At 31.3% G+C, this 22,336-nt stretch overlaps 1 protein-coding gene across 1 annotated transcript; it reads left to right on the top strand.

Moving 5' to 3' along the window:
- The first annotated feature begins 1,345 nt into the window (after positions 1-1,345).
- LOC124354413 (spermine oxidase-like) lies at positions 1,346-21,131 on the top strand. The gene is made up of 9 exons (XM_046804851.1): positions 1,346-1,471; positions 5,104-5,240; positions 8,246-8,387; positions 10,318-10,534; positions 12,789-13,019; positions 17,151-17,282; positions 18,112-18,308; positions 19,905-20,028; positions 20,987-21,131. The coding sequence occupies exons 1-9, from the start codon at positions 1,413-1,415 to the stop codon at positions 21,101-21,103; spliced, it is 1,356 nt and encodes a 451-aa protein (XP_046660807.1). The 5' UTR covers positions 1,346-1,412; the 3' UTR covers positions 21,104-21,131.
- Positions 21,132-22,336: the final 1,205 nt, after the last annotated feature.

Here is a 22,336-nt window from a genome sequence, read left to right on the forward strand (position 1 = left end):
CAAAAAATCAGTGACACTACGTTTCGAGATCTACAATCTGATCTCTTCTTCAGGTAAATAACTAACCTAATACATAATTACAAACTAGGTTAAAATAAACAAATCATAACAAAGCGTTGTAGCACGCCTGTCAGGAATAAAAACCACTTATCATTAGCGATTAGTGTTGTGTATAGTTTTTTTAAGAACATGTTTTAGAGTTATTGAAGTTGACACAAATCATGGTGGTTGTGATATGTTGAGAAATGAATCGTATAACAACACATATTTAAAATAAATTAATTCAACATATTTTACTCCAAACTATCCTTAGATTATTTAAACATGTAGTTACATTATTTTGTATCATAAAACACAAAAAGCAACAATAGGCGTGAGATACTCTAAAGTTTATCTTGGCAAAGTATTTTTGCTGAGAACCTCATTATATATCCTATCTCGTCATAGTAATAGTGCTCTAGATCGGTTATCAATTATTGGACTCAAGAAATGTAGGCGTCATTAGATTTGTGATAAAATCCACTAAAACATAATATTCCTGAGTTTCTTTAGTGAAATTACTGTTTTTGATGATATTCCAAGTTAAAGAGTTGTAATAGCCGCATTTTAAAATTATTAAAGATAACATCATAATATTCTTTATAGTAAATGGCATTAATACTATAAAACTTTAACCCATATGTGATAGGATTTAATGCATTAGTTTTTAAGATATTACTTTTAAACATTTATAGACATACAGTTTGAAAACCAAGCACCGGAGACTCAAGTTCAAAGTGTGTGAAATGTATTTATCTCGACTTGACCAATCATGTGATAAATATTTGTCCAGATTGTTGTGGGACACTCTGTATGTTATTGAAAATATTTAAATTTAATGCAATTACTAATAATCGTCTAAATTTATAATAATGCACAATGTTTCTCTAAAAAAGTAATATGTTCCTTAGTGACTAATCTTTTCGAAACAGCTGAGTAATTCAATATCATCTTTCAGTCACTATCACTTTTCTTTACGGTATTTTGTATTCCTTTTACAAAGAATACGACTTTGAAATACCAGTTATTCAGCGGAAAATTGTGTTCGAAGCCGCGTGCAACAGATAGTTTTTAGTATTTTTTCCGTTTTCCAACTAAATAAATTGGAGATTAATCAAAACTGCATTACTTAAACGTAATTATTTTAGGAATTTTTAGGCAATCTAAACTTTAATGGCAATATAAAACTTATATATTAACTTTTAAATACCATGTAATCTGTTGATAAGGTTTGGAGGGAGGTCCCCGGAAAGACCCCACATAGCTACGCCCATGAAGATGCCCTAGTTCTAGAGAAGCCCGATGATAAAGGCGTCAGCAGGCCATTGGTTATCAAACCTGGATCTGTCGTTAGTCAATGACCTACCACCGCCATGTCTATATGGATGTTGCTTCTATCGTTAGTTTCTCTAAGCCAGACTGAACCACTCAGGTAAGTAGACTTTGCACCTATCTCACGGAATTATCCTGGTAATGTTTTACCGTCTCATTTGTAGATTCTTATTATCTAACTCAATTAGAAAAGCGTCACCATCATTACAAAAGATGGTGAAAAATAAAAGTTAATGGTCTACGGACATGTAATCACCATTACTTCAGATTATAGCTGTTCTGAGTTTTTATGACAGTAGGTCATAAAATACGCTTTTATATTACTATCGGTGGATAAAGTTTCTTGCCGTTTATAGTTAACCGTGGGTTATAATTTTCCAGAATCTGCAGGAAACTAAAAATGAAAAAAGAAAAAAATTCTTTCAAAACAGCCTGAATTAAATCAGTCAAGTTAACATATTATTAGGTTTTAAAAAGAAATTTTCTTATTTTCATTATTTGAGGAATCATTTATACTTAAATGAAAAAATCTGATTTATACTATTAGGCTATGTCCAAATCTCTCACAAAAATTTAGGGATCCAAAATATTGATTATTTTGCTTGCATGTATAGTATTAGTTTTTTATTTTACTTAATGGAACATATTTATATAATATGTTATTTATCTGACAAAAAACATTCTTTTGTAAAATTGTGTTTTAACATATACTTTAAGTCCTCTAAAATTTTAATTTTTGGTTTGCATAGTACATAAGATGTTATTATTTTACTTATGTTATTGCGATTAGTGAAAACAATTAATTTGCCGTTATATGTGATAATTGTTCCCATTCAAGTATTTTGGATCCCAAGATTTTAAGTTCTGTAAGACATAGCATTTTAAGATTTTATAGAATACATTTGGATTATTTTTATTTATTTCATTAAAGCGAATGAAAAATAACGTAATGATAAGTGCATGCATCTTGTGGTTAACGATTTTGAACATTTTGTCTGCCATATTTACTTCGGCTTTTTTCAATAGCAAAGGGATATTTCCGGCTTGTTTTAACAAATATTTGTTATTTAAATACTAACTGAATCTTTGGTAAAAAGTCTCTTTAGTTATCTTTCAATATTTAATTTATTCAAAATATAAATTATTTATTACTATAACGATTGTTGTACGGTCACATATTTCCTGTACTGTCTTAGCTAAAGTAGATTTTAAATTAATTTTTAATTTGGTAGATGTTCGGCTTTTATTTTAGCTATGATAAATGTAGTAAAATGTAATGACATGATCTACCGCTCTTTAAAAATGTTTCTGTGTACTTGGATTACGTAAATGGACCAACTTGGCAATCAGCCAATGGTCTTAATTACAGTCAGATGGATATGAATTAGAAATATAATCTTTAAGAACATAGTAATACTGAGTTTTGACTATATCATGAAGCATTTTAGGTAGATTTAATATAAATCGCCCTCACGACGGAATCTCTTAGAGAATTTTGAAATTTTTTTCCGATCATGATCCAAGAATACAAAAATTGCCATAAACTGAAAATTTATATGTGCATATGTATGCATATATGGGCTTGTGTAATAAAAGGCGAACTTGCCAATACGATAACTACCTTAATTTTTAAAATATCCAGAATAAACTTGGTAAAACGGTAGTACTTTCACATAGCGGGTTGAGTCCGTTAACCAATAATATTTTTCAAGATACCGGCCATTCGAATTCTGCAAAAATCTTTACTTACGTCATTCCTAATATAGACACAACACAATAATTAATACAACAAACACTTTTTTAGAAATATTAGGTAATTATAAATAACTTTCAATCGTTCACGTTGTTCAATTCTTAATGTTTCAACACAGTCGCCATTAAAAGTTTTTAAAAGGAATAGTCATATGTAAGTTATTATATGCATTATTGTACCAAAGAGAAAGAGTTATAGAATTCTCAGGTAAATTAAAATAATAATTATTCTTGCGTGTTTAAAAATTAACGTTTGACATGGTTTCGACATCCCAGACTAAAAAATATAGTTTACTCTAGAGGATGATGGATTCTCATTGATGAGGTTACAAAATTGAGTGCACAAAGATACTTTAGACATGATCTCTAAGCACGGTGGAGCAACCAAGTTTTCTACACATAATGTAGCTATGGTGGGAAATGGGTAAATTAATTTGTATTGAGTTTAGCTCCGAGTCTGAGAAAGCGACAGATGTACTAAAAGGAAGGTGAAATTGAGCTAAAATCAACATCCACATATTCAGACCAAATGTGGTACATAGGCATTCTTTACTCAAAGCTTCCATTAATAGATCTATAATGTATTAAGAAATATAAAATGGTTATATATGAGGCATTTCCATAAAGTAAGGGCCATTTGCTTTTATTTAAATATTAGCACTTTGAAAAAATGGTTTTTTTCCCCCCGCAGCAGCATCTAATGATTCATAGTTAAGTTATAGCAGCATTTTTTTTTGTTCCAGAAGTCGTCTGCTTGTCTGTGAATGTAAATAACAATGTTCGCCATAATAAATATTATGGAACCCACCAGCTGTAAAGTTATTCTTGTTTGGAAAGGACCTTTAGCTGCTGAAATTAATCGCGAATTATGGAGGCACAGTTATGAGTAAATGAAAGGTTAGATATAACTTTTTGTTGCCGTGATTTAAAAAAAGGACTGACAAATCTACATGACGAAGAGCGGGGTGGCAAGGCCCAATATCCTGACGGATGAAATCGTTTCGCAAGTGGACCAAAAACTGCGATCCGACCGGCAAATGACGATTAATTTCCTGCTGAATTAATTAATTGCTGGACAATTTCCTGAACTTTGACGCAACACTGTCTGCAATATTGGCATGGAAAACCTCGGATACCACAAATTGTGTGCAAGGTAGGTACCGAGACTGCTGACTGTCCACTATATAAAGAACAAGGAATATCCAGTGGACGACAGTTTTTAGGCCATCACCAAAAATTCGGAGAGGGTCTGTTTTCTCGCATTGTTACCTGGGACGAGACGCGGATGTTCTACATCAATTCAGAAAAAAAACAGCACCCGATGCAGTGGTGACACTCATCTTTACGAAAATTTAAACCAAAATCAGTACACAAGAAAAACATTGATCGCTCCCGTTGTTTGGAACATAAAGGGTGTTTTTTGAAGATTATATGGAACGTGAGACAATTAATTACAGACGACGCTTACTGCGAAACGCTGAACAAATTGAGACGTGTCAACCAGAACAAACTATGCGAGAAACTGCATCTGACGTATCTCTGATAACGCTCGCTCTTCCTCACATTTTTTCCAAAACAGGAAAAATTCAAGACTTTCGTTGGAAACTCTTTGAGCACCCACCGTACAGTCCTGACCTTGCACATAGCGACTCCGTCCCCTTCTTGAACTTGAAACGGTGGCTCGGGGGGAATACGTTTTGAAGGGTATACGACGAGGAACTGAAGAACGGCGTTCAACTCTTTCAACTGGTTCAACTCTTAGGCGATAAGCTTCTTTGAAGAGGGGTTAAAGAAGCGGGTGCAGTGGTACGAGAGATGAAAGTGAACGGCTATTATTTAGAGAAGTGAAATAGATTTGAAGCAAAATAAATGTGCTAATAAAATGTGTTTATTTTTCCTGCGACCAAAAAGGCCTTATTTGATGAATATTTCAAGTAATGTGTAATTTAATTATTTAAAATTGCATGAGTTTGCTTTCAGGCACCGAGTGGTGATAGTGGGGGCTGGAGTGTCAGGGTTCACAGCAGCGGCCACCCTCCTGGAGCACAATGTGACTGATCTGGTCGTGCTGGAGGCTGCAGACAGGATTGGCGGCAGGATACATACAGTCGAGTTTGGTTAGTACTACAAATTTGTTTGAACTAGGCTGTTGCATGTTTCAGAATATGAAGTAAATTTAAAATAAAAATCGATAGAACTTCTGTGTATTTTTGGCATAGTACCTCTAACAAAAACATTAATAACTTACTAATAGTAACACTTAATTATTGTTCTTGTTATACCATTTTTGTATTACTTTTTTATTTATGTGTTCCTAGTTGAAGAGTCCTAGGGTTTTCTATTTTCGGCTATCTAAGAATATTTTTATAAAATATAACAAATAGCTTACACATAGTTTATATTAATATGAAGTAATATATACACCAATATATACAGTAAAGGTAATATAAAGTTGTTACACAGTAGACTTAATAAAAGCTCAGTCAGTATAAAAATTAAGTTTGTAATTATCGTTACCTTTTTGTATACTCTTGGTAAAAATATAGCGTCTTATCCAGTGTTAAAAATTGAAATACCTTTAGTGTTATAATTACGGAAGTGCTATCATAGGTTCAATACACAAAGCGAATTTAACATTTAAACTCTTGTGGAAACTAACTGGTATGATTTTATGTTTAATGCTAAGCGTAGTTGTTTTATATGGAATTTATATAATTTCTTCGTAGTAGAGTAAAAAGGAAAGAGCGTTAATTGTACCGTAATGTACTTAAACAAGTCAAATGCAACAAATTATCTTTGCTATTTGTTAGTTAAGTAAAATCCACCTATTATCGCTTAATAACGGTGACATAATCCTCAGTATATAATAAAACCCATACTATAGCATGATGCTGTCTGTACAGGGCCTGGGAGATGTTGACAAGTTCCTCAGGTCTCTGAAGGTAATGGATGAAATATATGTCCGTACAGGGAAGAACAATAAACACTTCAGTGGCACCGAAGTACTCACTGACGCAAAATAATTTCTCAGAATTACGCCAATGTTCCGAGAATGACTCAAATCAATCAGTCTGTAAGATCTTCCACGTTTTATTGGGTTCGTATGTCAGTAATGTTATGACACCATATTATGTACAACCACTTAGGCTTCATAACGAAATTACTCATTGACGCCGAAGAGTTTGTACAGCCTGATAAAATCATGCCAACATGTTTTACCATGTTTTGACGTTTTTCTCAGAAATCATTCTCAGATGAAGGCAGCGCGCATGACTAAACTCGCAGACTAAAGTACCGTATCCATTAAATATTTGACCAGTCTGTGGTTTTCAAGATTGTTTACGACTGGGATTCCTGCTGCGTATTAATGCATATTTACCTTTGCTTAGTAATACTTCAAGTAAATACCACATGTGTGTCTAACCCATTTTACTCAAATATAAGTGTTTGGACAATCATTTACAATCAGCAGAAGGCCAAGGTCGGATGATAACACACAATGGTGAGTCAGTGCCCTGCCCCTAGGAAAATATCGTAAAATATTCCACTACGTTGGAATTCAACGCTTCATTCATGCAGAGCTGCCCTTACAGAGTGAGTTAGCTGATTTAAATTAAAATATCGTATACAGCAATTCATTAAAATCATATAATAGATTATCTTAACTATAAACTAACTCGCTGAATTACTTTTTTTACCCAACCTGAAGAGTTAAAAACTTTAATTTGCGGGTTTTTATATTTACAAAACATACATACATTCAGTACTAATACGAAACAATGAAATCACATAAGGTTCAAAGTCATTAACCCACCGATTTGCACGCAACTTTTCATATAACTGATGCGTCATAGGCTTATCCTTCGTGAAGTACAATAAATACTCCTAAGAATAAATTATGATCATTGGAAGGTATTCAATCTCCTGATCGATTTTAGGGTAATGCAATTGGACTTTAAGTTTAAAAAGCAATTTTTTGGGGCAGTGACGTCGGGAAGTAAGACAGCTTTTGTTAGTTACCAATTCAATAAAAAAATCTGTCTGCAATATTCCATAATATTAAAGTGAGTATATCCAACAATATTATTAACACGAACTATTTTAGGCCACAATGAGATCTCAAGGCCCTATGGGTGGTTGATCTTTATGATAATTCTTTTATTTACTTTTTGAGAGTATAAGACACTGAGTGAAAAATGCAATCTTTCATTGTCATCAAGAACAAAATTTAAGTGTTGTAGGAGTGGCATTCTTATTTTAACACCTATGAAAAAGGTGTCTTGTCTGCATGAAAATCCTTTAGTTTTTATATTAAAGGATTAATTCGCGAAATACGTGTACCAAATTGTCTTCTAAGAGTGAGAAGAGTGTGACTAAAAATCCTGTTTCCTTCACATGTCTTCTAAGATATCAATAAGCTGGAGAATGAGTGATGAGTGAACGATTGATTTTTTAACGAGTAAAATTAGATCAAGGAAATAATAAATACTTCGATTTTTTACTGAACTAACGCAAAATAAAGAATTCGTAGAGTTTAATTTTTACAAAATTATCCTAGAAATAAAAATATCTTAATAGATTGTTTAATTTATATTTCAATTTTGTATTGTGCACCTTTTGTGTGTGTTTATTGGTGCTAAATCACCACCAATTAATTAATATTTTCAACAAGAGGTATTTTCAACAATAGCACACCCAAGTTTGCATTCCAGCATATTATGACACAAAAATCAGCAAAATTATAAAATAAGTTCCTTACAATCCCATTCTTTTCTCCAACTGAGATTTATATATTTTGTTATTGGTTTAGTATCATATCATTATTTATTTACCACCATTGAATTACTTTAGGTTCATAATTATTTCGTTTAGTACGTGTATCCAGTTTCTTCCTCTATAACATAATGTGGTATAAATCTGCGAATAATGTCAAATTACCATTACAAAGACCATTTATGTATATTAAAAACAAAATTTAACCTAGTACTGACCCTTGGGGTACAACGTGTTAAAATAAATCGACAACACATTTATATCACATCATATTTTTATTCTATACTAAACATTTTATTTTATATAGACCTAAATTCTAAATACTGTACTTTTATTATATTTTTTTCAGGAGGTGTAACTTTAGACGAAGGCGCTGAGTTCTGTCATGGTGAGGTTGATAACGCTGTGTATGAGCTCATCGGTACTCACAACCTCTTGACTTCTTACTTGCCTGTGGTGAGACCTGACAAATTTCCTCTACGCAAGCCCTTCTGACAGCTCCTTCAATGCCACAGAGATCGTATACCTGCTGTATCGAGCCCGACAGATATTTTATGATGAAGACATACAACACTTTGAGGGATCAGTAGCTGATTATTACTTTCCAAGGTAAATCCAAAACTGTCGTCTAAGAACAAGAATATATTCGACACATCTAGAAGTAACGAGAGAAAGTTTTTCAATCTCCTTACATGACACGGTGCAGTGTGATATTAATCAATATTGTAAGTTTGAACCCAAAAAGTTTACACTCCCCGCGGTTCGTTCGTTTCTTTCCAGTTTTAAAACTTTCTCAATGGGTTTCTCTCGAGGTTTCTCTCATAAATTTCTTTTTGTGCTAAAATACAAACAAAGTAGCTTGCTGGAAGTTACTGACAAACAAGGACTTTAGTAAGTGTTTGAATCTTAAACCATTTACAATAACGTTTAAGATTAATTCATCCTGAATATAAGATATACAATATATATATATATAATATATATATATATATATATATATATATATATATATATTATAATAATAAATCGTAAACTAAAACCCTTTTAAAATTCTTTTATTTTAGACACGTGTTTCCGTATAAACCATCTTCAGTGTGAACATTAACCTCTAACTAAATAATAAACAAAACAAATAAATATGCACCTGTCGACTATTGTGGATAACCCTATAATGTGGTGTCCATAACACACACACACGTATATACAGTATAAATATATATATATATATATATATACACATTAAATTGTATAAATGGCAATAGCCTTATTTAATTTAAATAAACATTTAATCACAAAAAGTACTTGCTCCGCCGGGAGTCGAACCCGGATCTCTCACTTGCCGGGTGAATGTGCTACCTATATATATATATATATATATATATATATATATATATATATATATATATATATAAAGGGCTCAGTATTCAACTGGATATCTCTTAAACCCCATTAACTCAGTTTGAAACTGGTGTTTAGTAAAGTGATTACAGTTCAGTAGTTACATCAAGTAGTAAATTACGGGAATATTGAAACCAACTGTGTATTGTAATCTATTTTGAATGTTGCTTCTGTACTGATGTTAAAATTTTGTATAATACAAATATATATATATATATATATATATATATATATATATATATAAAACATGCATATACAATGTCGATTATGTTTGGAACAGGTCTATCAACTGTAGAACGATTACAGATAAGAATAATATACTACTTGAGTTGTTCATAGTACAAAAACGACGTTCCGTTTTTTTTGTTACATCAGAGTGACGTTCCTCACGGGTTTCGTGAAAATCTTAAATGTAGCATAGTTTGAGTGGCACATCAAATTAAAGGGCTTTGTTAGTAGAATGACGCAAGCCGAACTTCTCTATAGGATCACCTAAGTAGAATTGGTTGCATGTCAGATTTTCAAGACTTTAATTGAGCTACGTCCTCCTGATGTTATAAAGAATAGGAATTAGCATGAAAATTTTAATATTTTATTATAATATTGATGTATGGTTATATTGATTGGTATACGGTTATCTGTATTGTTTCGACAGGTTGGATGCCGGGTTTCGACTTAATTGGCACTCTTTTTATAAAAGCATAAGAAATGGAAATACTTCAAAACTTACCGTTTTGGGTAATAACAATGAATGTATATCAACAAATTTTAGAGCCTAGACCTAACGTTGTTTTGAATATTTTCCATACTCGTACTATTAATTATTGCATCTTACATCAGTGTTTGAAGATAATTTTTATGGATAGCTTAATTTTTATATGTAAAGCTCTCTTCACTTTTTGGTCTTTAAATAACGGACCCTCATTACCATCATTTCCATAATACATATCTTATTTTGGATATGGCTTACTAAATTTAGTGTTTTTTTCGCGATAGTCAAAAAACAAACACAACTAATTGCAGGTTTGAAAGTCTTCTGACGTCGCTGAACGTCGGTCCACACACAAAAGAAGCCTTGCGCCACTTCTCGCCCCTCCTGCAAGGGGCGTACACAGGGGCAGATGACCTCTCAGACCTCGGCGCTTGGGGTTACTCTCAGTGGAAAGAGTGTAAAGGCGACCAAACTCTCAAGTGGAAAAATGGGGCTGGTGGTTACAAAACACTCTTTGATTTCATTTCGGTAAACAATTTTACTAAATTTATTTTATTATTAATACTGATTAAATATTTCTATATTTATGTTGTAGAATGAACCTAGTTTATTGCATAGCAATAATTTTCACTCAAATCCCGTAGAAATGATTTAGATGTGAGATTCCATAAAACTAATATGTAAGATAAGTAATTACCAGGATTGCAATAAATGTGATGAAAATTTTGTACTGTAACCTGTTGAAGAGTATTCCAAAAGATCCCAAATAATTACAATAAGCATATGGCGTTTGTTCCCAAATGAGAACCATCGTCAGATAACGTGGCTTTATATTACTTTAAAATCCCAAGATTTAAGCAATACAGTTTATGCTATTTGCAATTATTAATTATAACAATTCTATTAAATAACCTTAATAATAGTACTGCTAGAAGCCCACATAGACACTAAAAACCACCTTTCCGATGCTTTCCCCTCCGCTGCATGCTATAGTTCAAGTCGCGAAAGGAAACTCCAAAGACCTATATGTTCATGCACACAGCCACTGGAATGATAGCTCGTATGTGTGTTCTTCCTGTTAATGTCATTATGTAATTTGTTACTTATTATAAAAATGACGCACACTAAATCACCTCCAAGAATAATGTACAATATTATCATTTAGAAATTAACCTTAATAGTAGTGTTTTTATAAGTAATTAAAAAAGCCATAACAAAAACTCTAATTTTATTTCACTTACTCCTTTGAAGTTATTTTTGGTGACTCACTCCTTTCATTTCACTCACCAAAAGGTTGAAGAATAACTTTTTTATCAGGGCAACATGGTCCTTTCATAAACTCTCTGCCTTTAAACAAATGTATGTTAGGTAGTAAATTAAAGCAATCTACATTTAACAAGTACCTATTAAGAAGTGTTCAAGTCACCGTTTAACTATATTTCCTACTACGAATGTAACCTAAATATCCAATAAAAGATAACGACTCTGTAAATATAGATAAATATGTTCAAAGTTCGGCTAATTTCAGGTTTATCAAAAAATACATGTTAATGATTTGCTATATGAGGTCAACAAATTAATATTTCACTGTTTTTGTACTTCATGCAGTATTGAAACAATTTTTGTATACTAGAAGAAAATAGATTACTCGAATATTAACATCAATAGCTCTTTACAGAGAAGCCTTTATCATTTAGGAACAATTTTCGTATACTAGAAGAAAATAGGTTACTCGAATATTAACATCAATAGCTCTTTACAGAGAAGCCTTTATCATTTAGGAACAATTTTCGTATACTAGAAGAAAATAGGTTACTCGAATATTAACATCAATAGCTCTTTACAGAGAAGCCTTTATCATTTAGGAACAATTTTCGTATACTAGAAGAAAATAGGTTACTCAAATATTAACATCAATAGCTCTTTACAGAGAAGCCTTTATCATTTAGGAACAATTTTCGTATACTAGAAGAAAATAGATTACTGGAATATTAACATCAGTAACTCTTACAGAGAAGCCTTTATCATTTAGGAACAATTTTCGTATACTAGAAGAAAATAGATTACTGGAATATTAACATCAGTAACTCTTACAGAGAAGCCTTTATCATTTAGGAACAATTTTCGTATACTAGAAGAAAATAGGTTACTCAAACATTAACATAAATAGCTCTTTACAGAGAAGCCTTTATCATTTAGGAACAATTTTCGTATACTAGAAGAAAATAGATTACTGGAATATTAACATCAGTAACTCTTACAGAGAAGCCTTTATCATTTAGGAACAATTTTCGTATACTAGAAGAAAATAGGTTACTCAAATATTAACATCAATAGCTCTTTACAGAGAAGCCTTTATAATTTAGGAACAATTTTCATATACTAGAAGAAAATAGATTACTCGAATATTAACATCAGTAGCTCTTTACAGAGAAGCCTTTACATTTTATGAAATAGCAAAAAATTGCAAATTACACATATTTGAATGCATAGGTTAACATGTTACTAGAAAAACTGCAAAAACACACTGGAATATGAAAAAATTAAATGTTTTTATTCACATTTTAGAAACGTACTTTTGATACAGTGTGATGAAAAGTGAAATATTAGTTTAGCCAGTATATAAATTGATTCTGTCAACTATCATTTTATTGAAACTATCCAATACAGTTAAAATAATTATTTATGTACTCTAAAGTGCCATAGTGCGTTTCAAAGAATTGGAATATTTAATATATTTATTTGCAGCTACTATGTAGTAATAAGGGCAATACTCTTGCAGAAAAAGAAACCAAACCGAGCCGAGGAGTTACCAGTCATGAAAAAGATAATTCTTAACAAGCAAGTAACAAGGGTAGAGCGCAGAGGGAGTGACGTAGAAGTGACGTGTGCAGATGGCAGCACCTACCTCGCTGATCACGTGATCGTCTCTGTCTCTCTCGGAGTGCTCAAGAAACACGCAGTTGACATGTTTAATCCTCCTCTACCAGAATACAAGACCGCAGCTATTGAGGTACGTACATCGGTCAACAAGATACATCTCGGCATAAAAGTAACAGAATGGTGAGAACTAACAGGTTATGTGATCCATAGGTATGTGAAGATGGCTTTTATAAGAAATCAGCCTTTCCACAAATCATGATCAGGATAAAATCATTTAAATAGGATAATACTAATAGTCATATCAGTACAAAAATACATAGAATAATTGGTGGAGGAATTCTTTGTTGATGATCAAAGATCATCGAAAATGTAGATGATTGAGAACCAGATATGATCTAGACCTATGCTGGTAAAAGCTTATTGAATAACTTGCATTTTCTGGAAATATTAATCGTTAAGTGCTGTGGTTCAGATATTTCTAAATAGACCTGATTAAATTCTTAGTGCAAGAGAAGTAGGTAGGTTTAGAAAATAATACAGTTCAGAAAATGCATAGCACTACATATAAAGATATAAAATATCTAAATATCTTGATAAAAAGAAAGTCAATATGCGGAATGTGTGACCGCTTGGAACTGAAATATCGGAGACCAGTTTGTCTTAAGAGCTGAGTAGACACAACATATTTGACATTCTCATATTCACAGTTCAGATAGGTCCAGGTCTTCAAAAAGTCGTAAAAAGTGTGCTTTATCAATATGAAGACAAATCCTATAGAGCATTGGAGATTAAACTAAATAACAGGCCGAGAAGGGCATGTATCCAAAACGATTCAGAGGTTTACTTTGTTTACAGCAAGGGACATGATTGCAGAGAGACATGAAATGTATAGTTCACTTCATTTATAAAAATTTATACACGTGTTTTTCGTTGTTTATTAGCTTCCGAACACGGCCCATGCCGAAAGATGGTGTCCAATATCATGATTTCCCGAATTTATGATGATGATATCTAAACATTGTTGGAGTACCTAGCTTCTGGCCCTAGTCCAGCGTCATGGAATGGAGTGTATTCGTCGGGAACCTATTTTCCAATGACTCCCTAGTTAGAGCTTATAGATGTTTGCAAAACTGTTCTCTCTAATTAGAGTACCTAATTTGTAATCTTTAAATATTTATGTATTTCAACTAATTTATTGAATGAGTATATTGGGTTATTCTGTATACAAGTTGTAGTTTATCATTGTAGTTTATTATTTCGTTAACAATTTTGTTAAGGATTGTTTCAAAAAAGCTCTGAAAACAATTCTTAGTTAAAATATAAGAATTGTTTTACCAGGATATATTTAACTGTAAAAATAGGAGGTTGTAAATTAGAGAAGACACCAGGAAGGTTCTTTTCTGACCGGTTTATACGTTCAAGTAGAACAGATGTCTGGTACAGTAAAAACCAAAGTGTCACTTTCCATAGCTCTAGTTTACTGCAGAGGATGACTGTTGGAGTGGATAAAGATCATTTAATGTTAAAGGATTATTCAAGCCTAAATATGAGGAAGTACCGACCTTGCCAGGAAGAGGTTATAACAGAACAAGCCTTCCCTCCTTCCAAGGTCAAATGACCTCTATCCCTTCTTACGGGATATATATATATATATATATATATATATATATATATATATATATATATATATATATGTGTGTGTGTGTGTGTGTGTGTGTGTGTGTGTGTGTGTGTGTGTGTGTGTGTGTGTGTGTTTTCCTCTTATACTGAGAGAACAACTGCCAACAAATACAGAAAGACTGATCCTGCATTCACTTTACTTCCGTACTCGAGGAATGAACAATTTAGCAATGTGTGTATTATTTCTTGATTAGTACCTGTATAATAAAAATGTGTATTAAATAAAATACAATCAAATTCTTTGTTCTAAATATAGTTACGATGTAATTACATTCCGTCCAGGATAAATAATTTACTGTAAAGAACTTTAACTATTATAATACAGATTAAATTATAGTAACAAGAATTAATAGGTAAGATAAATTTGGTGATAGTTTTGTGTTTTTAATAAACGTGAAATAAAACTTTTCAAACTATTTTTAACATATTCCTATTGAACACGTAACACTTATTTGGATAACCGAGGGTTAAAAAACAGATCATTATAAATTTAACAAGTTGCATATGTTTTAATAATTAGGAGACACATTTATTCAACTATAATGGGTTTTGAAAATACACGGAAATTGATAACCTAAATATAAATGGAATGATTTGTTTAAGTTAATGAGATTAATGAATCGGCTATTAATCTGGAAGATACACTTGAATAAGGGACCGTAATTTTGAATGTGGGAGGAGACAGAGTTATAAATTGTTTCATAAGTTGTGTCCCATAAATTTGTCAGTTCATTCCTTGTTTGGGTGCCATTGTCGATTGACCATCTCATACACGGTTTAAAAGTGGTTTCAAACCCTATCTCTAACCATCTATCTACTGAAGTGACCTTTGAAATGACAAACCTTGTCACTTAGGGTAGTGCGGGGGGATAGCAGAGGGGGAGAGACTTCGCCCATTGTTGCCTAAATTAACAAGGAAGGATAGAGATCATTTAACACACGCAAGCAAATGGATCGGAGCTGATAAAGATTATGCTTTAATAAGGATAGCAAGGAAAATGTTTTAAAATAATTTAGTATAATGAACGCAGCAAATTAATTATCTAAACCAAGCTAAATGTACTGTATTTAATTTTTAAGTCAAAAGCAGTATTGGTGTGATTAGTAATATTTAAAGTTGTAATAAAGGATACTACTTATGTTACTACATGCACTTTTGAAATATAATTTAATGAATTTGTGAATAAAGTATTTGAAAATTAACAAAGCGTGCTCGAGGGAGTGCTGGTAAATTGTTAATTAGTGTAAAATATATTGTAATCCTATAAATATGAATGGAGTATTATTTATAAAAGAGTGGACAGCATTTTTATATAGTTTTTTATACTCATAAAATGACAAGAGGTGTGTGCTGTGCGGAGCAGGCAATAACAAGTAAATATTCGGATGTAGAAATTTCTCCTAGTAAATTAAAAACAGTATTATTAAAAGTTTAATGGAGCAGAGCTCCCGGCATTAATATCATCCTTTTCGAGATTTCAAAAATTCTTCGGCTTTTCTGACTTATATTGTTGTTGTGTTGTTATGCAACCAAATATAATAGTTACACGCGAAATGAATGCATTTATTGTTTGTTCAAATTAAAGTGACTTTAATATTTATCACTCATTAATACACCTTAACCTATGTTCTTATTACTAAAAGAGGTCTAATATAAAGTGCAGTCAGAAAAATTTGACGTTTAAACAATGAATGGCATTATTATATGTTACAATTAGAAGGCTATTACTATGACTTTCAGTACTATCAAGAGAATAACCTTTGTTCATCGAAAAAGTTTTTTTTGACATGTTAAGGTTATAAAAGCTAAATTGTTGTATTGTAGAATATTGCATTGAAAATATTAATCAATACTAGTAAAAATCTGAACTTTTCAAAGCAAGAGAGCTGAATTTTAACAAAGAGATTTGACTATCATACTAATACCAAAATGACTAGGCAACAACTATAGCTCTTATTAATCCTTATAATATGCTGTTGTTTTTTAATGCGTTATTTAACAAAAGATAGCTTTTACTAGTTTCAAAGTATTTTATTGATTCAGCCATTTAACTTCTAAGAAATTTTGGCACAAAACATAAATTCGGGTACACTGAGCACAGTTTCTGTAATGTAAGCGTTAAATGTGCGATTTAAATAAATGTGGGCGTAATTGCAATACGTAATTTAATTGCAGTACACAAATATAACATTAAAAAATATTAAATAAGAATAGACTGACGTTTTTAATTGATTGAAGTTTTGGACCAGGATTTTTTGTGAATATGCAATTACTTTTGATTATTAATTATTCATAAATTCTTTATAAGAAGAAAAATTTAGAAATAAATTTTTTTAATAAGTGAAAGACTATAGAAACTTTTCTACATAAATAAATGACAATAAATTATTTTCATATTGTAGTATAGGTTAACTATTTAAACTTTTCATATAGATTTAAAGTTAAACTTCTTTGAAGCTATTCTTAATGTTAAAATATAGTCTAAATTGCAATAAAAAAGGATTATTCAAACAAGTACATTAAGAAAACAGTGTTATCATTATAAATCTGTATGCTAATATAGATGTGTTTTACTTACAGTCCTTTGGATTCGGTTGTATTGGGAAAGTGTTTATTCTGTTCCCAAACAGATGGTGGCCTAGCAATTTCTCTTCTATACTGCCTTTATTTTCAAACAAAGAGCTCCTGGACTTCAAATCTAAATCAGCTCAAGTAAGTATTACATATATACATACAAACTAATCATTTATTAAGCTATAGCCTTGATTATTTATACGGAGGGTATATTATATTCAATGGTAAAAGTAAATTTACATTAACTATCATTGATACCAAATTTTAACTAATCGAGACTTTTTGGACCAAAGAAAGTCGATAAAACTATTGCCTGCAACAAAAACAATTCCATAAAGTAATTTTAAATAGCCCTATGCATTTATTATCAAAACAGTCGTAGCTAATTTAGAGTACGATATAGATACATTTGGCCATACTGGCCAATAATACATTGTGATAATCCATACATCTTTATTCTTGTTTCTCTTTATTTCTCGTTGGTGAATTTGTATTTAAAGCAAAATATCAGAAAAGCTTCGATTATTCATATTTATTCACTCATAATATCGACATCGTTATTCCTCATTTTAGGTGTACAGTTTTCAACATGTCTGAGGAAACATATTTTTTTATTTTAGTTGTTCGGGGCGCAGGCTTTCTGTTTTTTTTTTTCAGTCATGTTTTTATAGTCAGTCAATAGCCAGAATCGCATAAGAAAACATGAAATATCATTCTGGTTGAATATGAATATTATAAATGCATATTTGGTATCTTAACACATATATTTAATTGCGTTAATTACATATGAAGCTTATGAGTTACTTTCTTGGCTAAGAATTGGCTTTCCCTTATTTTGGAAATGTAGGTTAAAATTGAATAATTAAAATAATTTGTAATTTTGTAAACCTATTATATATTGAAACGCTTAAAGTATTTTCAATTGTATTAATTATTCTTTTCAACTGACCTTATTGATGATTTTAAGGGATCATGGTCAGTGTACACGACAGGCTTCTACCCAGTGTTAAACCATGACCGAATGCTGTGCGCCTGGTTTCATGGTCAGGCTTGTCGGATGTTAGGAGAGAAGACCGAGGAAGAAGTCAGCGACGGCGTGCTTGAACTTCTAAATACACTTGTTGGCAGTAAATACACCATACCTCGACCAGAAGCAGTATTAAGGTTAGCACCCAGAACTTGAGTAAACTTTATTTGAGAAATATTTAGTAATTGTCTAGTGCAACAGGCTTCGCTAAGGTTTCATGCAACATTAACAAGTCTACTATATCTCATTGCATTCTCGAGATACCGTACAAGACAGGTATAAAGACAGTCAATCGGGAAGAAAATAGAGTTTACATTCCTCTGGTAAAAGAAAATTCTTTCAGCCTACTAAGTAAATTTGATTTCAATGAAGCTTAACCGAATTCCATGGTTGGACATGCATAGAACTTATTCTTGTCTATATAGAACTGAAGTTTCATTCAGAATTTCAAGTCTTCAAATAAAACATTTCTCAAAGATATTTTTCTACATGCTGCATTTAAATTTGTATTCATTAAGTTACGTTTTATAGCAGTGTTTATATAATAAAGTCCATTTAATGAAGCCACCGAATGATGATTTGTATGTGTTTTACTACCCTAGTTAGTTAAGCTAGATGTGTTAACATGTCATATGTTAAAATCTTATATCATAGTAATTAGATTGGTTTTACAAATTAATTTATTCTGTTTTTCCTGTTGCCATCTTGGTTACTCGTAATACCAATGTAAAATGGCTCGGTACCCTCAATAACATTCCATGGAATGACAAGCACCATTATTGAACGTAATGTTTCTCATAAAGAAATCAAACTTCCTGCAACATTTAAATTGTGCAGGTTAGTTCGTTCTCGAGGTATCTTGTGAACAGTCAGACAAAAATAAAACATATTCCAGCACTGGAATAATAGGCTTTGCAAAGCACAGCTGATTATTATGTAAAAATAACACATATTCAAGTATTGATTATAAATTTACAATTGCGTTAACCCTACATCAAAAGCGTGAACGTGCACAAAACTTTCGGAGTATAATCCATCCATTCTACATGCTATGCATTTTACAATGCACACGTTCTTTTAAATTTTACTGTTATGAAATCTCTTAAGAGGAATGGTCTGGATTTCATTGTAAAAGTATATACTAGAAAATTGTTATAGGCAATAAAATTCACTTATCTAATATACTTCTGATTGGCTGAATAAAAAAATATTTTCCCCTAATTCAACTCCCATGATAAAGTTTTTTTAATGTCTTGTGTAGAACCATACACTAATGTATTTCCTTAAAATTACTTAAATTAAATTACTTTATGTTATTTCTCTGTTTCTATAAAATTCATTACATACTAATTGAAATTTTTACATTTTATCTCAGGCTATTGTTGACATGTCCTCCTTACAAACTGCGTTAAAATTGCATTTAAAATCGCAATACAATTAATATATTTTTAATATATAATTAACGATATTTTTTATTGAGAACCATTTCGCTCAAACGGCCTTTGATCATTCTGTCATACACTTCAAGTACAAAAATTACTGGCTCACTTTAATTTCCGTAAATGATTAGTGAATATTATTGAACCATTTCATCACTGATGGAAGTCGTTTATTAGTGTTTCAGTTTCCATTATAAAGTTTGTGTTTATATATTTAAATACATTTCGATACATAACTATTAGCACAAAAAAAAACTTGTAACTGGATCAGTGTTTTAAGTGTTTATTTTTCAGAACCGACTGGGCCAGCGACCCAAACACCCTGGGAGCCTTCAGCTACCGCACAGTCGCGAGTGACAGCCAAAATCTCTCAAACAGTGACCTCGCACTACCAGTCAGAGATGAGAACGATAAACCAGTAAGTTAGCAATCATAACTATACTGAAAAATCTTTTCAATTATATCCAAGCTTATGGGAATAAATGTGTGAGGCCTATTAACAATTTGAAAACTGGAAGTAGGTTTAATCCTACTATTTAAGAACAAATGTCTGACAACTCTGCGTTCCGTGAAAATATTTATATTTTGTTATCACATAAATATAATTTAATACCCATCCCATTATAGACTGTGAAAATTTTAGATGGCCAAGTGGAATCACCTTTTGGTGTTAAATATATTCTTATTTTTATCCAGGTAGTCGCAAAAGAAAAGAATAAAATAATGTCTGATAACATAATTTTTACTAGGCATTATCGTGTTTAGTTAATATATTTTTAGTTATTTGCTTATAAATATTAGTTATTAGTATTTTTAGTAACTTTTAACTTACAAAACTGTCCTTGACTGCATAGAGTTCCGTTTCAATTGAAATAATAAATTATCTATGTATATTTAAGTGTAATTTCCCTTAACTTTATTATCACTTAAGCCCCGTCCTGAGGGGCCTTGAGTGATCAGAAACTTGTCATTATACAGGGGTCACTAATTTCATATAGTTGTGTATAAACATTGAGCAGCAAGTGCTCTTAACCTTTTGTTGAGCTTTTGAACAATGTTGCAATTTTTTTGGATAAAAAAAACTGTTAATATTTTAAAAATTGTATATACTGATGATTAAAATAACAAACTAGTGCGTATTTTTGTGCCCCATTAATACTTTTATATTGTTTAATGTTTATAAACTAAATAATTATATTATTATAATACTAAGAAAATTAGTAATCCTATTAATAGGATATGTACAGTAATTTGTTGACACATTTTTAGATTTCATTGATTTTAGTGTTAAACACTCTGCTTCCGTGGTAGGAGGGGTTTGAGGGATTACCCTGTATGCATATCATGTCTGTTTACAAGCTTAAACTGTTTTGCAGGTGATCCTGTTTGCTGGAGAAGCTACACATAACCACTATTACTCTACTGTCCACGGTGCCCTAGAGACAGGTCGAAGAGAGGCTCTTAGGCTTATAGATTACATGAAGGAACGTTGATTAAAATAGTATTAAATTGTCTGTGTGCTTTTTTGTACAAACTTTTATCCTACACGCCCATTTCTATTAACTTTGGATATAATATAAATGCTTCCATATGCAATGTAACAATTTAACACAAGTCACTCTAAAATCATCTACGGCCAAGAATGAAAGCATTGCATGCGAATGTTGTCAAGTACATTTGAGTGTTTTAATGGTCTTTAATGTATACTGAAATTTATGATAAAAAAAGACAAATAAAAGAATCTAAAGGACGAAAACAGTTATTGACTTTTTTATGGTCTATTGCATAAGAAAAAAATTAGATTTTCAAATTCAAACTTTTTATTCGAGAATAACTATTAGTTTACAATGCAGTCACTTTTTTATCCCCTCTAGCCGAAGCTAATTGAGGGGAAAATGTAAAAAAAAAAACAAAACACATACTACAACTATTAATTAAAAATATAAACGTGTAGATGAAATTCGTATCCAAAATTTACATTCCAAATACATTGTATCATAATACATAATATCTTGCTAAACAAAAAAAAACAATATATGTATATAAAAAATTTTAACTTTTACATATTTTTACCATTTGCTGTATTAATTTACATACCAGAAAACCCAAGGAAATAAGGCATGAACATTTGAGAAATATACAGAGAAAAAATTGATTTTAAAATTAAAAATTGATTAAAGTATTCGGCCATCTTATATCATATTGTTACTGGATTGATTATTATTTTACACACTTACGTGTAAAGTACATTTCTCAATGTAATATTGAAAAAACCAAATTTTAACAAAACAACAACACAGAAAAACACCCATTTTATAACCACAACTATAAGATTAAATAAACAAGATAAATAATTATTCCAATAAATATATAAGTGTTTGTACATTACATAAATTAGCCATATAAAAAACGACACATAAAAACATAAATATCTAAATGTGGACTTGACTTAAACATACTATGAATTTTACTTGAATTATAAAATATATAAAGTAAGCAATTATACGTATAATTTACAGAGCTTATTTTAAAATGGAAAATGTTATTCACGTTGAGGGATATACCTGTTTTTCAGTGAAAGCTGTTGGTTACCTGTACGTCGTCGGTCGCCCCCATTCTAAACAGTGATATTGCCCATTATCTAATCAACATGTCTATTTATTATCAGTAAAATATTGGTTATTTTTCATAATCCAAGTTATTCACTCGTTCTGCCTATTAATTGT

The sequence above is a fragment of the Homalodisca vitripennis genome, chromosome 1 (assembly GCF_021130785.1).
Source record: "Homalodisca vitripennis isolate AUS2020 chromosome 1, UT_GWSS_2.1, whole genome shotgun sequence".
Taxonomy (NCBI): domain Eukaryota; kingdom Metazoa; phylum Arthropoda; class Insecta; order Hemiptera; family Cicadellidae; genus Homalodisca; species Homalodisca vitripennis.

Excerpts from the sequence above, each read along its gene's own strand:
- LOC124354413 (XM_046804851.1), top strand. The coding sequence starts at position 1,413 with ATGTCTATATGGATGTTGCTTCTATCGTTAGTTTCTCTAAGCCAGACT. Across the intron at positions 8,388-10,317 it reads TTTCCTCTACGCAAGCCCTT|GTTTGAAAGTCTTCTGACGT; the intron begins CTGACAGCTCCT and ends AACTAATTGCAG. Across the intron at positions 17,283-18,111 it reads TCAAATCTAAATCAGCTCAA|GGATCATGGTCAGTGTACAC; the intron begins GTAAGTATTACA and ends GATGATTTTAAG.